Below are 21,195 nucleotides of genomic sequence, written 5' to 3' on the forward strand. Positions count from 1 at the left end.
ACACACACACACACACACCAGTGAGGTCTCGGGGGACGCGGACTTCTCCTTGCAGCCCGTCAATATCGGGGTGTATGGAGACTCCACAATTGTATCCCATCCTGAAGGCTTCCACCATTCTCTCCTCCAGAGTCTTCGCCACGTTCTTCTTCGTCACATGGAGGATGCCCAGATTTGGAAAACTAACAACAAAACACACCAGTGAGTGTCAAACATGAAAGTACTGATTCTCTGGTTTTGTCCTGATTTACTGTCGTGCAGACCTGATGTTGGAGTCTTTGGGCTGCAGGTCGGCGATGCAGATCCCTTTGTCACACTGTTTCCCCACCAGACTGTGAGCATGGAGCTGAGGGTGGGGCGTCACTGCCGTCACCAGCTGCACCACTACACGGGCTGGACCCTGGTAGTTACTGATCTGAAACACGAGAATTCACAAGAACTTACAGTCTGCATTTTGGGTTTGAATTCAGTGACTGTAACACTTTATGTTTGATCCATCACACTGAGTTTAAATTAACCCTCCTTCCAGAGGCTTTCAGATAGATGGCTCAAATATAAAATCTGCCTTTTTAACCTTGATCAGAAGTTGACGTTTCAGTGGAGGAAATCAATCATCTATTTGAAATCATGCACATGTGAGAAACTGGCTCATTGAATGACATATAGACGACTGATGTATCAGTCCAGATAGATGGATCCTTACACTCCTAACAGTTTAATAATTAACAATCTGATACCAGTGATGCAAAATGAAAACATAGATCCATATCATCATCTTCAGGTTACTCTTTTGAAATTTCTCTGGCATGCCGACCTTTCCTATGTAAGCACACATCCTTCCTAAACATCGAACAGCTCTACCAACAGTCAGGTAATGTAAGAAGCCCCAAAAAGACATTGAGGACATTTAGTCCAGTCTCAGGAATAAATCAAAATCAATGTTGAATATTCTGGATTACAGAGAAAGACGAGGGAGACCTTGTGATTGGAAAATATTGTATTGTTGTCTGATATATAATTGTTTTAACTGGCAGCTTTCTATGCTGACTTCATCCTTCAAAACGTCATGTTAAAAGATAAACTTGGCTTTTGGTTTCACAGCTGGATGTCTGAAATAACATCCTGTTTGTTGTTTAACGTTTGCTGGTTAATGTTTTTTCCATATCGACATTTGTTGGATGGAACTTTTTCACACTAACTGAACCCACAATATGAACTTTTACCGATAACCACTGTGTTCATCACCAGTTGACCACAGCTTCCATTCATAGACAGATTCAGCTTTATGAGTTCAAATCTATGATACTGGCAAAACTGACAACGGCTTTATTTGGAAATTAACAGATTGATCGTTACCCAAATGAATTAAGGGGCTGATTTTTGTAGGAGAATTTATTTTATCAGGGCTTTATTTGATGAATGGATCAACAATGATCAATGAATGTTTGTTGTTCATGCAGAGGCTATAAGTTGCACACAAGCAAGAAACTCCTGCAAATCCAAGAATCCTTAAATCTGATTAAAGGATGTAATATCAGACTCCTCTTGGAGATTAGTCAGGGAGAATGAGAACTGTGCGACTTTTGTTTTTGTATCAAGCAGCAAAGAAAGTAGTATATCAAGTTCACAGTGGAAGGTGTCAGAGGAGACAAAAACCGAAATCAACACAAATCAAAATCAACAGAAATTAAGTCACAATCTCAAACTTCAAATTAAAAAATGGAATCGTCAATGCTGCCACGCCCCCATGTCACGTCCGGTCGGCTTGCCAAGTGGAAAAAAAACACACGTGTTGAAGTGCTGCAAGTCAACCTCCTCTAGCTTAGCTACTAGATAAGCCAGTAGCTATTAGCTTCCGCCAGCAAAACGATAGTATGGTGTTACACCATTCCTGTTCGGCTCCCGGCCCATTGTCGGGAAGCACAGGGAAGAAGATTTCCTCCAGGGCCGAAGTTTGTGTTTACCTTCGAGGTAAACCCTCTTTCACGTGTTAAGCTGGTCGGGAAATAATACCAGGGAGCTCTGCTGTATCTAGCTGTCGCCTTTATTCACAGCAAGACTGAAGCCTACATTGTACACTTTATTGCTGTTACTACTACTGCCACTAATTTCGCTTCGCCCTCCTCTCCCATTCATTCACTAGTATCGGCACATACTCACGCTCCCTCACTCTCGCTCACTTGCCCACTCACACCTTACGCACACACACCTCACGCACACCTCTATTCCTGAGAGGGGCTACGCCACTCGTACAACAATGGCAACTGCAGGAGACCCATGGACAGAACCTGAGCCCCCTCCTCTTTCACTGAAGTCACCGGTGTGGAAGTATTTTGGATTTCAAATGAGTTATGTTGACAACGTTCATGTTCAACGTGTGTGTGTGTGTGTGTGTGTGTCTGTTTCTCAAATATCTCTGCAGATCAGGATCAGACTGACCTGAGAGTTTCAACATGGCTGCTGCTTGGTTTAAGGGTGTGCAACGTTGTATTTGTTTGGACTACAATTATACCGTTAATAAATTATTTCATAAATGTTTTACGAATTCCGCAAGCTTTGTCTACCGGAGCCACCACAGTCACGTGCGCACAAGAGCCAATCACTGCAGAGCTCAAACCCACGACATACCTTAAGAGACAAGCAGATTTATACCTGCAGCGGCGCGAGCTGGACCGGGATTTTGCCGGCGGTTCGGTCCCGTTCTGTTCTGTGCTAACCCTAACCCTAAACTGACTGTTGAGGATTAATAAGACTAAACAAGTTCGGACCGAGTCTGTTCGGGTCTGAGGAGATCCGGAGATGCGCAGACAACAAAGTGGAATCAGAATCTGTGGCTATTCGTGTGTAGCTAGCTGCTAGGCCAACCCCACACGGCCCACCTCCTGAGTCGAGGATGCACCGGCAGGTCCAAAACTGGACTTAGGGTAAATAATATCCGCCACGCTTTTTCGCGAACATTGCCGTCAACAGAACGCCGCCTCCCATGCTTTTTTGAACTAACCTATGGTATGGTTAAAAGGCCAGTGCCACGGTCCTCAGGGGCTGACAGAGTAAAAGCAGGTCAGATAAGTAAGAAAGCCCAAGACCGTTAAGACACTTAAAAACTAGTGAAAGAACCTTAAAATCAATCCTGAACTGCACGGGGAGCCAATACAGTGACTTTAAAACTGGTGTAATGTGCTCCCTCTTGTCCTTGTAAGCACTCATGCAGCTGAGTTTTGTAGTAATTGTAAATTCGAAATGCTCTTTTTGGGAAGGCCAGAGAGCAGGACATAGTGTAGTTTAAGAGACAAGAGATAAAGCATACATCAGCACCTCCGTGCTGGCCTGAGAGAGAAACGGGCGCACTCTGGCTATATTCTTGAGATGGTAAAAACCTGTCTTTGTTATATTTTTGTTGTGTGGAATAAAACTGAGCTCAGAGTCAAAAATCACACCCAGATTTTTTACAGATTGTGATGGTTCAAAATCCTTTAACTATGGGAAATGTTTCTCTTTCTGGCCTTCAGGACCAATGAGTAAAACCTCTGTTTTGTCCTGTTTGAGCTGTAGAAATACTTGCTGCCATCCATGTCTTGATATCTAAAATGCAGTCAAGAAGGACATCAATAGGCCCTGTGTCATCAGGAGACATGGCAATGTACAGTTGTGTATTGTCAGCATAACTATGAAAGCTGATGCCGTGCTTCCTGATGACGTCCCCAAAGGGAAGCATGTAAAGATTAAAAAGAGCTGGACCTAAAACTGACCCTTGGGGAACCCCACAATTTATTCTGTGGGTTTCTGAGGAACATGTATCCATACGTACAAAGAAGTGTCGATCTGTGAGATAAGAGACGAACCCGTTAAGAACAGTACCAGAGAGTAGGGTTGTCACAAGAAACGATACCAATACCAATTTGATGCTGACACAAAAAAAATCATTCCATACTTGCTTTTTTCTGGAACCATCAGAATCGAATATACAACTTAACACTCGACAAGCCGCGTTGATTCTTGGCGGAACTGATGGGGGCAGCATGCGCGTGTCAGCAGCACAGAGCAGTCAGCGGTGCTGAAGAAGAAAACCTATCGTCTTAGAAAAAATGGCTTCAGCAAGTGAGAGTGATAGCACAACATGTCAGCTCGCTGACAAGACAGGTACACAAGCCGACATACAAACAGTGCCTCAGAAGTTTTCAAACAAAAGGAGGAAGCACGTCAAACCTGGCCAAACACCTCAAAGACAGGCACCCCAACTTGTTTAGAGAATTCAAGGTGAGTGAGTTTCCGTTTACTATCACTGTTTTGTCACGTTGTACGTTAACCCGAATATGCCTACGTTCCGTCATTTGGGCAAGAGAGTCAGCTGGGGCACAGCCGCACAGGCTTCTACTCTCTCGCTCAGTCGCTCCCTCATGTAGATGTTTAATGTAATGTAACGTATGTAACGATACGGTCTGCGTCATTAAACGTAAGGTGACATGAGGAGATACCGTCTGACAGTGCCTTTTGAAAGGCACAGAAAACATGACTCAAATTCAAATGAGGCAAAAAAGCTGACTAGGGCAGTAGCAGAGTCTCTGTGCATGGACCAAGTCCCCATCTACACAGTAGAAAAATATGGATTTCGCCAAATGCTTGAGCAACTCAGCCCCAAATATCAGTTACCAAGCAGAAACTATTTCATGTACACAGCGATCCCCAGAATCTACACTGAAACTAGAGAGCTCATCACCCAGCATCTCAAAGAGAAACCATACTATGCCTGCACGATTGACCTGTGGACAAGCAGAACTGCACACACCTTCATGTCTATCACTATGCAGTACATAACCAAGTCATGGGAGATGCACTCATGGTGTTTAGGCTGTTGTGGCCTCGACACAGGTCACACAGGTATGTAATTAAAGTACTTACTCAGCTTAATAAGCATTTTAAAACAGAGCATGCTTCGTTTGAAATCAATTAACTGTACTATTATTATTTTTTAATCTTCATCAATTCAGGTGAGAATCTCAAGGAAACCTTTGAAGAGAAAATAGAGGAATGGAAGTTTGACATTTCAAGAATGGCAGGCATAACAACAGATAATGCATCCAACAACAAGAAGGACTTTAAAGATGACTACACGTGGATTCCTTGTTTTGGTCATACTCTCCACCTTGCAGTCAACAAAGCCATTGATATTTACAGGGTATCTGCAGCATTGTCAAGGGTTCATAAAACAATATCTGCCTTTACCAGCTCACCAAAACTTTCACGTCAATTCCTCAAAAAAACAGAAAGAACTCTTACTTCAAGAACATGAGCTCATACATGATGAACCCACTCATTGGAATTCATCATATGACATGGTAAAGAGATTTCTAGAGCAGCAGTAAGCTGTGTGCAGTCCAGGCAGAGGACCGGAAGAAGTGGCATCCCATGCCCAAAGACACTGACATTACAATTTTAGAGACCTGGAAAGAAGTCCTCGGACCATTGAGTCTCTCCACCGATACACTAATTGGTGAGCAGCACACCATCCTCTCATCTGTCTTGCCCCTGACATGGAAAATTTTCACATCTCTCAATGATGAAGAGAAAGACTCACTTCTTGCTGGGGAGATAAAGAGTGCCATCAGAGATTATCTAAATGTGCGTGTTAATAATGACAAGTAGTTGCTGCTCATTTTGAACAGTGCCACCTACCCTGACCCCAGGTTTAAGGACATGTTTGTTTCACTTAAGGAGGAAGTCAAACAATGTCTCCTGGACCAAGTAGGAGGAAATGTTGAGCCTAAAAGAAGTCAAAGCCATGTGCCAGACCCAAGACAGGAAGAGGACTCAAACCTAGTCAGGCCACAGAAAAAGCAAAAGGATGACTTGAGACGACTGCTGTCATGTATCCAAGGAGAAAAGAAAGGCAGTGATGCCACCCTCTCAACTCCTGGAGAACCCCTGTCCCACAGTAAGCTGAAAGATGAGTATCAGGTATATGAAAAAATGCCAGAAATCAGTGCTGAGGAGGATCCACTTTCCTGGTGGAAAACAAATGCAAGTACACTACCTCAGCTCTCTGATTTTGCCAGAATGTATCTGTGCATTGCTGCATCAAGTTGTGCTTCTGAGAGAGTTTTCAGTACTTCTGGCTTGATTGTAAGTCCAAGACGGTCAAGACTGACCCAAGAAAATATTGACATGTGTTCCTTTCAAAAATCCTGTAACTGACAAAGAAGTTCAAAAATCCTTAAAAAGTTATGCCTGTTGGAACTTGGTATTAGAGGTTTTAGTTATGTGAGATCAGGCTCCACACCACTGCTGTTTTGTTATTCATTTGCATATTTATAAGAACAATATTGTTTGCTTTATATACTTGAAGGCTCCACGCCACTGCTATTCTTTTTTGAATGTAAAATAGTTGACTATTGTTGTTATTTATGACCATATTTATAAGCACAGTATTGTTTGTTTTTATACTGGATGGCTCTAGGCCACTGCTGTTCTTTTTTGAATGTATAGTTACCTCTGGCAGTTAGCAGCTGGTACTGCAATTTAAATTCTGTGCAAAAAGATGATGAAGCACAGTGGTGTTAAATACTTGACAGTTTGAAGTAGTTTTCAGTAAATTAGTGAATTTAAAAGTACATTCTGTTGTTTTTTTGTTATCGTGGAATCGAATTAGTATCGAGAATCATGGAAATTCACAGGTATTGGTATCGACGACTGAAATTCTGGTATCATGACAACCCTACCAGAGAGGCCTGTTGAGGTAAAAGACTCTATCTGATGTCACTGATTTTACTTCTGATGTGGTCTGCAAAGTCCTCGCAAAGGGCGTCAGTTGGTGTTTTGGAGGATCTATTAAAATTTGTGTTTGTTAAAAGGTCAACTGTGGAGAAGCGAAATTTTTGGTTGTTTTTATGTTCGTTGATGAGTTTTTGGAAATGGGAAATTCTTGATTTCATAGTGAACTGTTAACTTTGTTTTTCTCCATCTCCTCTCAGCACTCCTGCAATTTCTCTTTAGTTTTTTAATTTCCATATTTCTCCACGGGGCTGTAGGTCTTGTATTAATTGTATTTATTAAAAGTGGAGCCACTGAGTCCAACGTTGATTTTATTTTATGGTTAAAACTGTCAACAATAAAATCACATGGTGCTGGTAAAATTTCTGCAGGAGTGCTCTGTAAAATCTGGATAAAATTTGCAGCCACTTCAGAAGTTAGGTAGCGTTTCCTGTCTGTTCTTACTGGGGCCTCCCACTCGTTAAAACTGGTGAATGTTAAAGACACACAAACTGGTCAGACAGAGCGAGGTCCACAACAGAGGGCGCAACAATGGACAGCCCATAGGTTATGACCAGGTCCAGGGTGCGCCCCCTGCTGTGGGTCAGCTATGTGACATGTTGATTAAAATCTAGGCAATGTAGAAGGTTTAAACATTCTCTCAACATTGGATCTGAGAAATGACCCATGTGTAAATCAAAATCTCTGGTTATTAATATTCTGTTAAAATTGCTATGGGTAATTGATAGTAGCTCTGAGAATTCACTGTTAAAAGAGGTGGAATAGCGGGGTGGAGGGGCTGCTAAAAACAAAGGCATGGTAGTCAAATGATGCATAGCAGTTAAAAAAGACTTCATTTGACAACATGGTGTCTTTAGTGATTGATGCAGTTCCACCTCCTTTTTGGCCCCCTCTAGTAGAAAATAAAAAGTTAAAATTTGGTGGGGAAGCCTCAGAGAGAACAACAGGTGCATCAGTGCCAAGCCATGTCTCTGTAAGGAGAATGCTGTCTAGGTTGTTATCTAAAATTACATCATTTATGATAAGTGATTTGTTTAAAAGAGAGCGTGCGCTCAGCACAGGCTTTTTAATGTCTGTGCTGAACATACGCACATCATGTCTTTTCAAAGGAATGTTAAAAACACAGTGTGGTCTAAAAACAGTCCTTGGTCTAATGTGTCTGTGTGAAATTCTGGTTTTGATTGTATGGATGTTGTCCTGTGCCTCCGGCGACTGGAAGGGGAGTGTGTACAGTGTAGGAAGGGGAGGGTGAAGGTGAGTGAGGGGCAGAGGGTCTGTGTGCATGTGTATCAACAGTGAGTCAGGAGGTGGATGTGGTGCAGGAACGGACAGTCAGGTCAATGTTGACTGATAAAAGTCATGATCCCTCCTGGTTTGGGTGGAGGCCGTCCTGTTTAAAAAGGTGAGGCCTGTTTAAAAACACTGCAAGGGGGAGACGCAATTCTGATTGAGTACCGCTGACTGTTGATTTTTGAGGTTGTTGATGCCGGCCTCCAGGACCAGCATGGAGGCCGAGCTTTGCTGAGCACTCAGCTGGAGGGCAGAGGATGCGACCTCCTTGACGCGGGCTTCAGGGTGGCAGAAGCTACGGCCACCGTGCGCTGCCATGTGCCTGACCATGGAGGTCCTGAAAACCAGCACAGAGGGCTGCCTGGAGGTGCGGCGAAGGGCAGGATGGAGCCTGGAGCCTTTGGGTTTGTGGCACTGGGTCATGGTTTCTCCTGGCCAAGATGGAGGGGAGGGATTGGGCTGGACGAGTGGACCCTGGATCCTGGACTGCCGAGAGCCAAGCCCAGCTGGATGGGCAGGTCCCGGGGGTGAGCCGGACAATCCACTCACGGGAGGGAAATCCAGCAGGCTTGGGATGTCAAACCTGTTATCCAGTGGCAGATCTGGTGGCTGAGGAGGAGGAGATGGAAAAGCCCCAGGGCCGCTGTGCAAAACTGACCAAGGTTCCCCCAGCCTGAGTGGAGCTGAGTTCACCGGAGCCTCCACTCCATCCTCCCGGATGAAGCTCAGCAACTCTGGGAGGTGAAGGGTGCCAGTGTCTTGGGCTTGGCTCCCTGGCGATGTCAGTGGGACTCGGTTAGTGCTGGTGCCAGAGTTTCGTTTTTGACAGAGCCAGTCCACAGTAAGGTGGTGTTGCCCATGGACGTCATGCTCCAGTTAGCAGCGCCAGATGTCCACAGGTGGGAGATCAGCTTAGCCTGTGTCGTGGCGACAGTTGAGAAATCCATAAGGATTTTGTCCTTCTCCGTGAGGTCAGCCTTCAAACCAGAGACGTTGTCCCTCAGTTTTGAGAGGATGGGGAGGCAGGACTCACACAGCGCCAGCACACCTGCAGCCGGTGAGGATATTAGGTAAGCAGCTCCCAGAGCAACCTGTGGTTAGCTAGTCAGCTAACGTTAGCAGAGTTGATGTCGGTAGACAGTGTACAGTAGTCAGGAGTGTTCTGTCCTGACTAAACAAACTTTGCGCTCTGTGTCACTATTGTCAGAAATAATTATAACCAGATTAATCCACAACGAAAACTAGACACTCAACACACTCGGCATACAGCAGTAAGTAAAAACTAGATTATAATGCAGTACTGAATTCAGTCAGTCGGGTCAACGACCCACAAGTGGCCCTAACAACTCTGAAACTCAGAGCTCACACGTCCTTAACGACTCTGAAAGGGCACTCCCACAGAGAGTTAAAAGCCTGCAACTCCTCTCCAGTTAGTAAGAACTGAAGAAGCCTCTTGGATGAGAGGTGAAATGTCCACAACAAACTGAAACAAGTCCAGTTGACTGTGATACAGAACCTAGAAAAACAGACCAGTTCAGAATCCCATACTAATCCTAGAATAACTGTCTCCAAACCAAATTTTAATATTCTGTTTTTTTGTTAAACATGAAATCAAATTCATACTTCTCATCTATTTTGATCTTCCAATCCAATAATTCACCTCTCAGCATTGTTTTTTTCTCTTACACACTGATTTTCATATTATTTCATCATTCGATTGTTTTGTAAGTGAGTCGTTTTACATGAAGGAAATCAGATGTGAAAAACACCATGTTCCTGTATCTACCGTGTATGTGTGTGAGTGTGTTAATGTGTGTGTAGGTGCAGGTATTTGCCTGCAGGAACGTTGCAACCGCCGCAGTAAATAAACGAGCCCACTTCCTCTTCCCGGGTTCAGACAGCCAACCGAATTGCACCGGCTGACAAACTCAGTTCCTAGAAACACAGCGCGCACCACTGTTTAATGGTTTCCTGACTCAAACACATTGTTCACACTAAATATTTGTAGTATCTGCTTCTCGCTGCAGCTGAAGCAGTTGGGTGGAGTCAGCAGCAGAAGGTGTTTGATCCAGATGAGGTAAAATACAAACTGTCTCTGCAGTTTACTGAGACAAATATGAAGAAATATCTGACTGTTAAATCTAGATCAAACACCTGTGTCTATCAAGACAAGATTATTCTATTTATGTATCCAATATCACAAATGGAGGGTGTCACAATCTGTGCAGCAGACGACACCCTCTGTCCACACAGCTTTGATTAAGATAAACAAAAAAATCAAGGAGAAATGAAGCAAAGCTCAGTAACAAAGAAGGATGTGTTACTGAGTGCCTAGATATCCCAAACTGATCTGAAAAGACGTCATTCACACCCTTTATTAAACTGAAGTCTTCACTGTAGCTGCTAAGATAACAGTGTTAGCCTGCAGCCCCTCAGAAGTGTGTGCACAATCTTGACTGGACGTTGAGGGTGTAAATAATAGGGTGAATTTTAATTATTTTGGTGAACTGTTCATTTAAAACAACAAAGATTGTTTTGATTTTCATGTATCTGGTGTGACTACACTGCTCAGGTAGAAAGAGGCTGAATAATCCCAGATTAATGTCAAAATAAATGGAGGTTTGTCAAGGAGACTGTAACTGAGGCATCAAACTCAGCCATCTGCCTTCTTACTGAAGTAAAATGTAGTCAATCAATAACTGAGACAAAGTGACTTCAAGTGCTAAACTAAAACAAGAAAGTGTGGAGTGGACAATTTTAAATTTCTGTTAATGTTTCCATCACAGCCATCAGCCGTCTGTGGCTGAACCGAGGAGGAGGCAGATCTGTTGGTCACAACAAAGGGTTAAAACCTGCTCTGGTGTTTCTGGGACAGAGTGGGTGCTTGCACATATATTACACCTCTGGATGAGGAGCTTTCATCTGTGAGCTGAAACTCAACACCTTCCAGCCTGTGACGCAACGCAACTTCCTTCTAATTACATGAGAGGAAATTCCCAACCGACGTGAAGAGGTGTGTCTGTGTGTGTGGACAGGTTCAGGCCAGCAGAGGACTCCTGAAAGGCTTTTTTAACCTAGAACTCAACTCGTCTCTGCAGCTGTAAAACTAAACTACAACTACGTTTATTACTTCAACGTGTGAAAAGTTTTGACATCAGAGGCTAAATAAAAATTGGAATTATGCACATGGGTGAGGAGTTTTTTGCAGGAGTTTAAAGGGAAACTGCTGAAAACATACAAAATGTATTCTGTCACATTTAAGACATTAAATAAATTCTGGACTACGAAAATTAGACCCGAATATTAATCTCACTTTCTAATCGAACCTTTCACAAATTTAACGGAACTCTGTTCACTGACACGCAAACTCAACATCTATAGAAGCTGAGAAGGTCAGAGGTCACAGACTGATGGGGCAACAGGAGAGGAACACAGTTCACACAGAGAAGGAAATGTGTTTTTATATCAAATTTCAGTAAAACACTCATGAATGTATACAGGCTGTAACGATTTGCTGATAAATCGAGACATGCTCAAAATAAAATAATTGGCAACTATTTTAATATTCGAACAAAAACATTTAAATGTCTGGATACAACTTCTTGTATGTGAGGATTTGCTGCATTTCTCTGACATTTCTAACAATAAATTTAGAGTCTCTGGGGTTTGGACTGTCACTTTGACAAAAGAAGAACATTTGGAGACGACAATCTTTCAATGATATTGTTTAGAGGCGGAAGATCACACATGTCTCTGCGGATAAATCTGACCTTGTGAATATTTTCTGGTTTCTTTCCTCCTCTGTGACAGGAAACTAAATAACTGTGGGTTGTGGACAAAAACCCTGAGCAACATTTTTGACTATTTTATAAACCAAACAACTGATCAGTTAACAGGGAAAATACTCCCAGGTTAATTAACAATGAAAATCTTCTTCAGTTGTATCATAGTAATTCTGTACTTAGCATGAGGGAAATAGGGAGTGTTCAATCGGTAGTATTAATTAAGTATTAACTGGAATTAACCACTAGAAAGGTGTACAATTCAACATTTACTGTATGAAACCAACCATCTCAAACGTCTGATAAATGAACAACAAAACAAAGTTTTCTGTGTTAAGATCTTATGGGAAAACTCCTGTTTTCCCAAATATTTGTTCATAGTAAAATAAAGACATCTTTCCAGAGAAGTTCAGAGGAAATTATGGGGAAATTAGAAAAAAACATCTGCTTTATGGTTCTTTAAATATTCATAGTTTCACACTGAGGCAGAACACTGAGCCAAAAGATGAAGGGTGTAAATTGTTGATTTGAAGGAGGGTTTATCAATCATAAAGTAAAAACAAACTAAAACTAAAAATCACAAATGTATGATAAGAAAGGTTTGATGAGTCATCAACATTGCCCCACTGCATCTGAATCTAATTTCTGATTCTGATTCTGATCCACCAGACCAACAGGAGGGGTTTTCCCAGTCTGAGCCTCAACATTCAAACACACGAGGACAGATCGATCTGATACTGAACACAGAGAGAAACACTTCCTGGTTTATTGTGATGACGTCCTCTCTGTCAGGACAGGAAACATTCATCTGAACATGATAAATACAGTAAACTCTTCAGTTTTTACTGCAAAAATAAAGATTAAAGATTGAATGGATCATTTAATACAAATCTTTATCTATTCATCAACAACCTAGAAGCAGAATGTTTCACCACATCCAGGTTTTCACATGTCTGATGTTTGAATGCAGAACAGTTTCCTTCTTTAAGTTTCTAATTCATAAATATGTCTTTCGAGGATTTTCAGATCCTTCAACTTTCCAAAAAACTGAAAGTTCTGAACAAAATTCCAATCATGAATGTAGGGGGAATAAAATGGTTATTTTTCCTCTTTTTAATAATTGACTCCAAGATTTGGTTTGATCCAAGGATTATTAAATGTTGCAACACCTAAGAGGAACATCTGTTCGGACGTGTCTATAATCTGGACTCATGAATCATATGTTGTTGTACATATTTGTTTCAGTGAAGTCTGTAAGCTGAAACAAAGAGTGGGACTGCAGCAGGAATCTGGGGATTTCCCGGTTTGGTTGAAACATGTGGGAGCTTTAGACTCCAAACATCAACAGAAACAAGAAGATGAGAAATTCAAGATCTCACACAGAGACAAGAAAGGACAGATCAGATTAGACAGACCTCAACAAACAAAGACTGATGTGATGGAGCGCTGGTTGAACTAAACAATAAAACAAATACAGTTTAAATATAACATTTTTAAATCAGCATTTCGAGTTAATTTTATGCTCACTGCAAAACAATGATTTTGGGACACATACTTGTGGTCACTTTTAGGGTTAAACTGAGTTTAAACTGAGCAGTAATGAGGAGGATTTGACCAAAAGTAAAAAGTAAATAAATAAAAGTTGAAGTTTCTTCATACTGCATCTCAGCAGCCAATTTAAAGGCTCCAAAAACACCTTGTATTACCACATCTTGTCGAACTAATGAAGCTCAGCTCAACATCTTATCCTTTACTCAGTCACAACCCTCTTCATCTTAATCTCTCCTCATTAATTAATCAGCTGTGGATCCAGTTTTATCGACCAGACATTTCCTCTGTTAAAACAAATAACCAATAATGCTGTTGAGTCCACCACCAGTACTTCAGCTATTCTCTACATTACCATGACTACCACCAGTGTCTTGGCTCCACCAGGAGGGTTTCCTATACAGTTCACAACATCACCCACCCTCTTAAAATATAAAGGACATCACGATGGGGCCTCGTCACCTAAGACTTATTTCTCAGCTGATGTGCACATTGCAATAAATATTTAATAATCCAAAACTGAAGTCTCTCCTGATTGAACTGTTTCCATGATCACAAATGCTTCAATGCAAACAATAACTTGTCTCCCTCAGCAGTTTGATCCATGTTATATAGTTAACCAAAGGTTTTGTTCATAACTGTTGCAGAGCACGAAAACAACGTGTGTTTCAGTCGACACAAAGACTTCTGCCTTCAATTCAGAACAAATATCAGCATAATGATGTGAATCAGTGTTCATGACATAGTGTGTTTGTAAACTTCAATGTGACGTCATTCAGAAAAAAAACTCCTGAGATTCAGACTGGGACAACAAACAGCCGGACTACTTTACAGTCGACTCTGCAGGAAACAGACGGAAGTATGTTCACAGCTCTGTGTTCTCTGGGTCACAGTTTTTATCACTTACTACACATACTACAGTATTAGCCTCATCATTTCATACTGGAAAAAGTTTAAATGTCAAACTCAGTCCAGCTCAACAACAAAAGACAGATGAGCTGGCTTCTTCTGATCCACAGAGATTTACACCAGGAATTTTGATCCAGCGTCACAGAAGCCCTTTTTACACAGTGTCTCTGTATTAACTCCGGAGTGATGGTTCACTAATTGTCCGCTGATGGTGATTCACACAGAGCGAAGCATCTCCGCCATACCACCGTGGAAATTCACACAGAAAGCTGGCACGGCAGCTCCTAAAGAGGCGTGACAGTACACGTCATGTTGATGACGTCAGTGTTTCCCAGGTGTCCCCCCTGTCAATCTAAACCCGTGGACTGTTTACAATCATATGGATGCTGTTATAATGTGTAGTGATTGAGATCCTGACCCACCAAACATCCTCGAAAGTGACAAAGTTACATTTTTCGCGCTAAATTGCATAATAACATAATCACCATCAGTAAATGCTGTCTGACTCCCTCACTTACGAGGGCCAGAGGCCATTTTCTGGGGAAGTTCCCTGAAGTCTCGTTCGGGAGGGCTGAAGGTCACGGGGATTTATTTTCATCACAAACACTCAGTGAGTTAAAGATTTTGCCGGCGGCAGACACAGTTTTTCTGGCAGAAATATGATGAAGAGTTGTAGGACAGGCGGGAGGACAGACAGGAGGAAGGATGCTTCTCCACGTATATCTGCGGTATTGTTTTTCTCATAGAAGTTGCCAAAGGCAGTTACAGTTACTACCTTACTTTTGTTTGGTCCTGTAACGTTTCTCTGTATTTAGTTGAGTGAAGGACCTGTGTAGTTATCAGACTAGTCAGACCTCCGGTTTATCCGTTCACACTAGGGCGGTTCACCAATATTGCGGCCCTGATACTACCTCCAGAGGCAGATCAGTGCCGGAGCGAAATTTCACCCCTCTCCGCATCTGAAACGTTCACACAGAGGAGGGTGTGGAGAATTGGCGCAGGATCCCCGCATGCAAACGGCAGAGTGAATGCGGCTAGTGACGAAACACATCAAATGTCTGTGGAAGTCTGCAGAGAATTCAACCGACAGAAAGAGTGATCACAGACAGGAAGTGTTACCTTGACAGTGGGGTAGGTCTTTCTGTTCTTCTCACTGGAGGCGCCAGGTAGACCACCGTGAGACGGACCCTCACAGCCGTACCTGAACCTGAAGCCACGCTGGAGACAAAGAGACAGACACGGTCATACAAATACATGTTTAAATATATATACACATCATGAGGAACCGTCCCAAATCACCTGATAATTTGTTTGTTTTTTTTGGTGAAATTCCTCTAAAAATAGAGCCCAGCATTCATTTATCTGCTCACACATCTTTAAACATGTAGTGATGCTTCACGGACTGCGTGTGATCAGGCAGGAAGAAGACGGGTGAGTCTTACCTGTTTGGGCTGCTCCACAATCTGTAGGTACGGTCCGTCAGCTGAAACTACAGAGAGACTGTCTCAGTATGAACTTTAACACAAATACTTAACATTTTCACAGTCAGGTCTAGTAACCAAACATTCTAGAGCTGAGACAATCTGTCAATCAATTATACGACCAATAGAAAATAAATGAACAATCATAAGAATTGTATATATATGTTTAACGCAATACTGCTTTTTTTCCTCTGGTTTCCACCTGTATCATCTCAGATGACTGAGATTTTCTGTATCATGTCTACATAAACTGAGCCTCTGTTGGTGGAAGACAACAACATTTCTAAATGTCACACTGTACATTATTTTAAATTATACATTTTCAAAACAAGACAAAATATTAGTGATTCATGTTTCCTTAGAGCCTTAACAGTGGTGGTGTTAAAAATCTTACCTCTGTCCTGAAGGTGATGCTACAGTAAAAGTTGGGGAGGGGAACTGATAAGATTTTATTGATACAAATGCCATTATTGGCAAACAAACAGATTCTTTTTCGATTCCCTAATGAGCATTCAATACAAATGGATCGGAAAACCTGGAACATGTTCTGGATTCCCACCTCAAGTAAAGGTCACTAAAATCTCTTGGGTTCATCCTCTGTGGAGCAGGAATGAGATCTGTACGTTTCATCTTAGCCTGTCCATCAGATTTCACAGGTAAATCAGACGGAATGAGCAGGTTTGTTTCTTCGCTGTGAGCTAAGCTGGCAGATTCCCCCTGCTTCCATGCTTTGTGCTAAGCGAGGCTAAACATGTGCTGCACACACAGATGAAACTCTGAGGACTTCATTTGGACTGTTTCTGTAATAAACATCGATCTTGTTTGTGCAGATGGAACAGAACATGTGACACAAACACCAGTAACGACTCACCGTTTGGTGAACACACCCATCCAACAAGCCAACTGTAAAATCACAAGAAACGACCTGATTTGTTTAACAGTCACTCACATTAATCTTCTGCAGTCACTTCCTCCACCATCGACCACAGATACAGATGATGTCAGCAGGGCTGGAGGAAGTACTCAGTTACTGCACTCAAGTAAATGTACTGATGATACTTTTCACTCTGGATTGATCTACTGATTGTTTGACTGTTTGGCGAAAAGCGAAAAATGTAGTGTCAACGATCCAGAGTCCAAAGTGACACTTGTCAAAAAATGATTTAAATCATGAGTTTCTTTCTTTATACTGAATCCTTTGTTAATATAAAAACAAGGAGTGTGTTTAAATTCAGTTAAGTATCAAAGGGGATCTACAGATTAATTATGATGGACCTTCGACCTACTTCAATATCGTGAGCAGCTAGTGATGAATCACATGTAAATGTGAAGAAGAGATACTTTCCTCCCATCCTACACATCTACAAGCTCCTCTTCTACTTGACTTCACAGGGAAGTGAGAGCAGAGAGTCAACCCACACTCACCACACAAAACAGAGAGCGACACGTCATGAAACTCAGCTTTCACTTTACCTTCATCACATTCGATTCATATATATATATATATATATATATATATGTATATGTGTGTATATATATAAATATATATGTATATACGTAACACAAATACTCTTTTCATTGTGATTTTTTAGCTAAATTTGATCATTTTTGTGATTCTTTGTTACTCACCAACTGCTTATCTTGCCCTGGATTGGGTTGGTAGAGCAGCAATAATGATTCATCAACTAGTCAATTAATTGCACACATCTGTGTTTGATAATCATTATTAAAACTCCTGACTTTTACAAATAAGTCTGACAGTCACCTGCTCTTTACTGTAACTAGATAATCAATGAGTTGTCATTCACACATTTAAGTTAGCTACACCAGAGTCCAGTTTCCCTCCTCTGTGACAAAGCACCCCAAGAACCACAATATAAAGATCAAATGTTACAGAAGAACAACGTGAACACCATCAGCAGTGAGTGGTTATAATGTCTACAGAGAAGAGATTGCCAAGAAAGCTAAGGCACTGGCTGCTGGTATCATTAAACGGTGAAGTATAAAGTACAAAAATACATACAAGAAGTAAAATATTGCCATGGAGACAGTTGGCTGTGAGCTACAACTTGTGGTTTTGGCCTTTATTTGTTTACATGTTGGTTAGCTGGCACAATGAAGCCTGTGCTGAATGAGCTGTTAGCAGCTCATGGTTGCAGTGTAAACACAAACACACGGATAACTGTCACTGGATCACTTTGACACTCAATAAAACTTAAAAACATGAAGATTCTCAGGGGAGTTCTCAACACTCAAACTATTAGATATGTGTTTCAACACTGACTTCTTGCTGAGATTTCAAATGTCTCATTTTGTCTGACCAACAGGCCAAATTACGGTGAAATAAAACAGACACATCCTCGTATTGGAGAGTTGATCACAATTAAAAACGACAACTAAGCAACACAACATTTCCAACTGTTCAGAAGACAGTTTGAACTCATCTTGGTCAAACAAGCAGCAGTGTTAAACAAGCTAAAAACAGACTGCAAACCAGACTGCATGTGCTGATGAAGAAGTGGATGTTCATTTGAGATGATTTTGTCAACATTTGTTAAGTTCTCTGCATCTTTAAATCTTCTGCACAGTCCCAGTTAACAGTTACAGGTTAATGGGTTATCAACTGATAAAACTGAGAGCTGTGTTTCAGAGACAATAAAGTGACATTACGTAGTTGTGACAAAATAATTAGAGACGTGAAGTCTAAAATATGAAATATATCTCTTTGTCTTTGTCTTTCTCTAAAGGCAGTCAGTTTACAAGTGGAATGTTTTTACTCTAATGTTTTCTGTTCAAAGCAGACTTTAATAACTGGTGGACCAAATGGGGTATGTAGGGTTGTTACACCTGAGGAGGGAGAACAGGGCCGAACGTTGTAACAGGTATGACGCAACACAGAAGCACCATGTGTTGATTTAAGATGCGATAATGACGCTGTGTGAACAACAGTTTGATATTTTAAGAAAAAGGGGGATAAAGCAGTGACCATGAACACACTCACACAGTTTCATCAGCATGTAAATGGTAAATGATCTTGCATTTTTATAGTGTTTTTTCCAGTCTACTGACCACTCAAAGCACTTTACAACACTTGCCACATTCACCCATTCACACACACATTGAAATTCTGATGGCGGAGGCTGCCTTGCAAGGAGCCAACTCCTCATCAGGAGCAATATGGGGTTCAGTATCTTGCTAAAGGACACATCGACATGCAGCTAGGGGGAACCGGGTTTCGAACCGACGACTGATGACCTTCTGATTACTAGACGACCCGCTGTACCTCCTGAGCTACAGCTGTTCCTCCATTTAAAGTGTTCTGCCAATATCAACAACAACTACTACTGATTGAATGATGTACCAACAGTTAAATACAGACAGTGTAGGTGTGAAGATGTGACTCTCACCTGTCCGCATGGACGTCTGAGACATTACAGGAAAGGGTGTGAACTCCCATGGTGTGGGATCCATCATCTCCATCAGAATCTGAAATCAGAAAGACATGAAATCAGGACATGGGCACCAACAGCTCAATGTAGAAACACACTTACACAACAAATAATCATTCATTGTATTTATTTGTTCCACATTTTGAACAAAGAAAACATTTTGTATAATATCTGTTTATGAAATCTTGTTCTAGACTGCTGTCTGTAGAAACAGAAGTTGAGTTGAGTTTACCTGGTTAGTAGTATGAAGGTAGGGGTCGTCTCCAGCCATGGTGTCTGCAAAGGTCAAACACAACTATTAGACCCTGTGAGCCTCAGTACTGCAGTAAATCCAGTGTAATTACTTAGTGATGGTGGTAATAATGTAATTATTAATATATGAAATTAACTTAGCGCCTAAATCAAGTGAAAACGGTACGATAGATTGAATAACAACATGTCTGTATTTACTATTTAATAGTGTTAATAGTAATTATTTATCATGTAATTATTAATCAATAATAATCCATCTGGCACTTGTTGCTGCTCAACGTCGCGCGTTCTCGCACATGAACGCGCATATGTCAATCGACTTAGCGCTCTGGCTAACAGCTAGCTAGCATACCGGGCGGTCTTTACTGTTTGTGTCGTTAAAGCGACCATTGAAAAACATAAAACTGTATTGAAAGGTGACAATTCTGCAACAGAGACAGTACCACAGTTACTGTCTGACTGTTGGCTTCATGCGTCCGACAAGAGTTGGTGCCAACCGCTACCTGTCCTAGCTAGCTGGGAGCTAGCCCTCACTGGTTCCGTATGCGGAGAACGTAATACGAAACTCCGTTCAAGAATCTGCGAGTTAAACCGCCCGTCGCTATTCACCTTGAGATTTTACAGTAACAATAAACAAATCAATATACAATAGCGCCAGGTGAGCCCAGTCCTGTTTTCGGCAAGTGTAAAATCCACATCACAGTTGAATTTAAATACAAGTTTTAGTTTGTTCAACGGGTTGTCCGTTCACCCACACTGCCCTCTGCTACCAAGGAAGCGTGGACTGTGTGAAGAAAGCCAGCGAGTGAGGAGACGGAGAAAGTTTAAACTTCAACTGAAACAATGACTTCATGTTGGAAACGTACAAGCCGAATTCACCACAGGCTGAAACATGAACCGTTAATACTGACGTGAGACATTCTCGTCTTTACTGAAAGAAAACTTTAAGTTCCCATTTTTAAGAATGAGTTCGGTGTGACGTTCTCAAAGTTACCTGGCTTATGAGGAAGTGAGTAGCATAACAAAGCGAGAGGCGCAATGCTGCTGTCACGGGTCACTGTAACGTTATGGTAATTAATACAAATGTATAGCTATGTATTGAGCTGCTATATGGGTTAATTAGCATGTTCTCACCTGGTTAGCTCGGTCAGGTTAACAGTCGGGCTCTCAACATGAACTATAAGTGACAGTCCGCTTCACTTCAGTTGACTTCTGCACATCATTTCGCCATGTCCGCACTGAGCCACTGGATCCATTTACAACTGCTCGGTTTAATCAGAGTGCGTCATGACGCGACACCACCGGTACAGTTAATGAAAGGCAAAAATGATTTTAATCCGACAGAAAAAATTATGTTTGATCCTGAGCAGCAGCGGCAGCGGAGCCGTGCAGCTGACACAAGTTTGTCTCTGTCGATCATCAACTTCATTTCCTTCCCCTCTGGAAATTCCCTGTGACGTAGAGCTCAGCCACAGAGGGAGAGAAACACAAAGAGGTCTCACTCTGAGGCCAAAAATGTCATAAAATAATCTTTGGATCATCTTTATGTTTAAAGATTATTATCTCACAGAACAGTAAGTGAACGGGTGTGACACATATCAGTCACAAAAACATGTGTATACATCTTACAACCACACACCTACTCATACTCCTAAAGATGTTGATGTTTATCCAGCTCAGAGATCACTCTAAGTGCTGTATCGTAGGCAACTGGAC

The 21,195-nt window shown here is 41.7% G+C and overlaps 1 protein-coding gene across 5 annotated transcripts in view; it reads right to left on the reverse strand.

Annotated features, from left to right (window-relative positions):
• The window catches only part of nfkb1 (nuclear factor of kappa light polypeptide gene enhancer in B-cells 1), a 50,812-nt gene extending 29,895 nt beyond the window's left edge, over positions 1 to 20,917 (reverse strand). For 3 of the 5 annotated variants that reach the window (XM_037076756.1, XM_037076755.1, XM_037076754.1), the window contains exons 1-7: positions 20,614 to 20,917; positions 19,460 to 19,503; positions 19,186 to 19,264; positions 15,740 to 15,786; positions 15,417 to 15,515; positions 264 to 415; positions 19 to 182 (exon numbers count right to left, since the gene is read on the reverse strand). In XM_037076756.1, the coding sequence (XP_036932651.1) occupies positions 19 to 182; positions 264 to 415; positions 15,417 to 15,515; positions 15,740 to 15,786; positions 19,186 to 19,264; positions 19,460 to 19,498 (580 nt within the window). In that variant the 5' untranslated portion in view covers positions 19,499 to 19,503; positions 20,614 to 20,917. Of the gene's footprint in view, positions 1 to 18; positions 183 to 263; positions 416 to 15,416; positions 15,516 to 15,739; positions 15,787 to 19,185; positions 19,265 to 19,459; positions 19,504 to 19,982; positions 20,157 to 20,234; positions 20,256 to 20,613 lie in introns of those variants that run through there. The other 2 variants (XM_037076753.1, XM_037076752.1) reach the window with 2 other exon arrangements.
• Positions 20,918 to 21,195: the final 278 nt, after the last annotated feature.

This window comes from Acanthopagrus latus, chromosome 18 (genome assembly GCF_904848185.1).
Source record: "Acanthopagrus latus isolate v.2019 chromosome 18, fAcaLat1.1, whole genome shotgun sequence".
Taxonomy (NCBI): Eukaryota; Metazoa; Chordata; class Actinopteri; order Spariformes; family Sparidae; genus Acanthopagrus; species Acanthopagrus latus.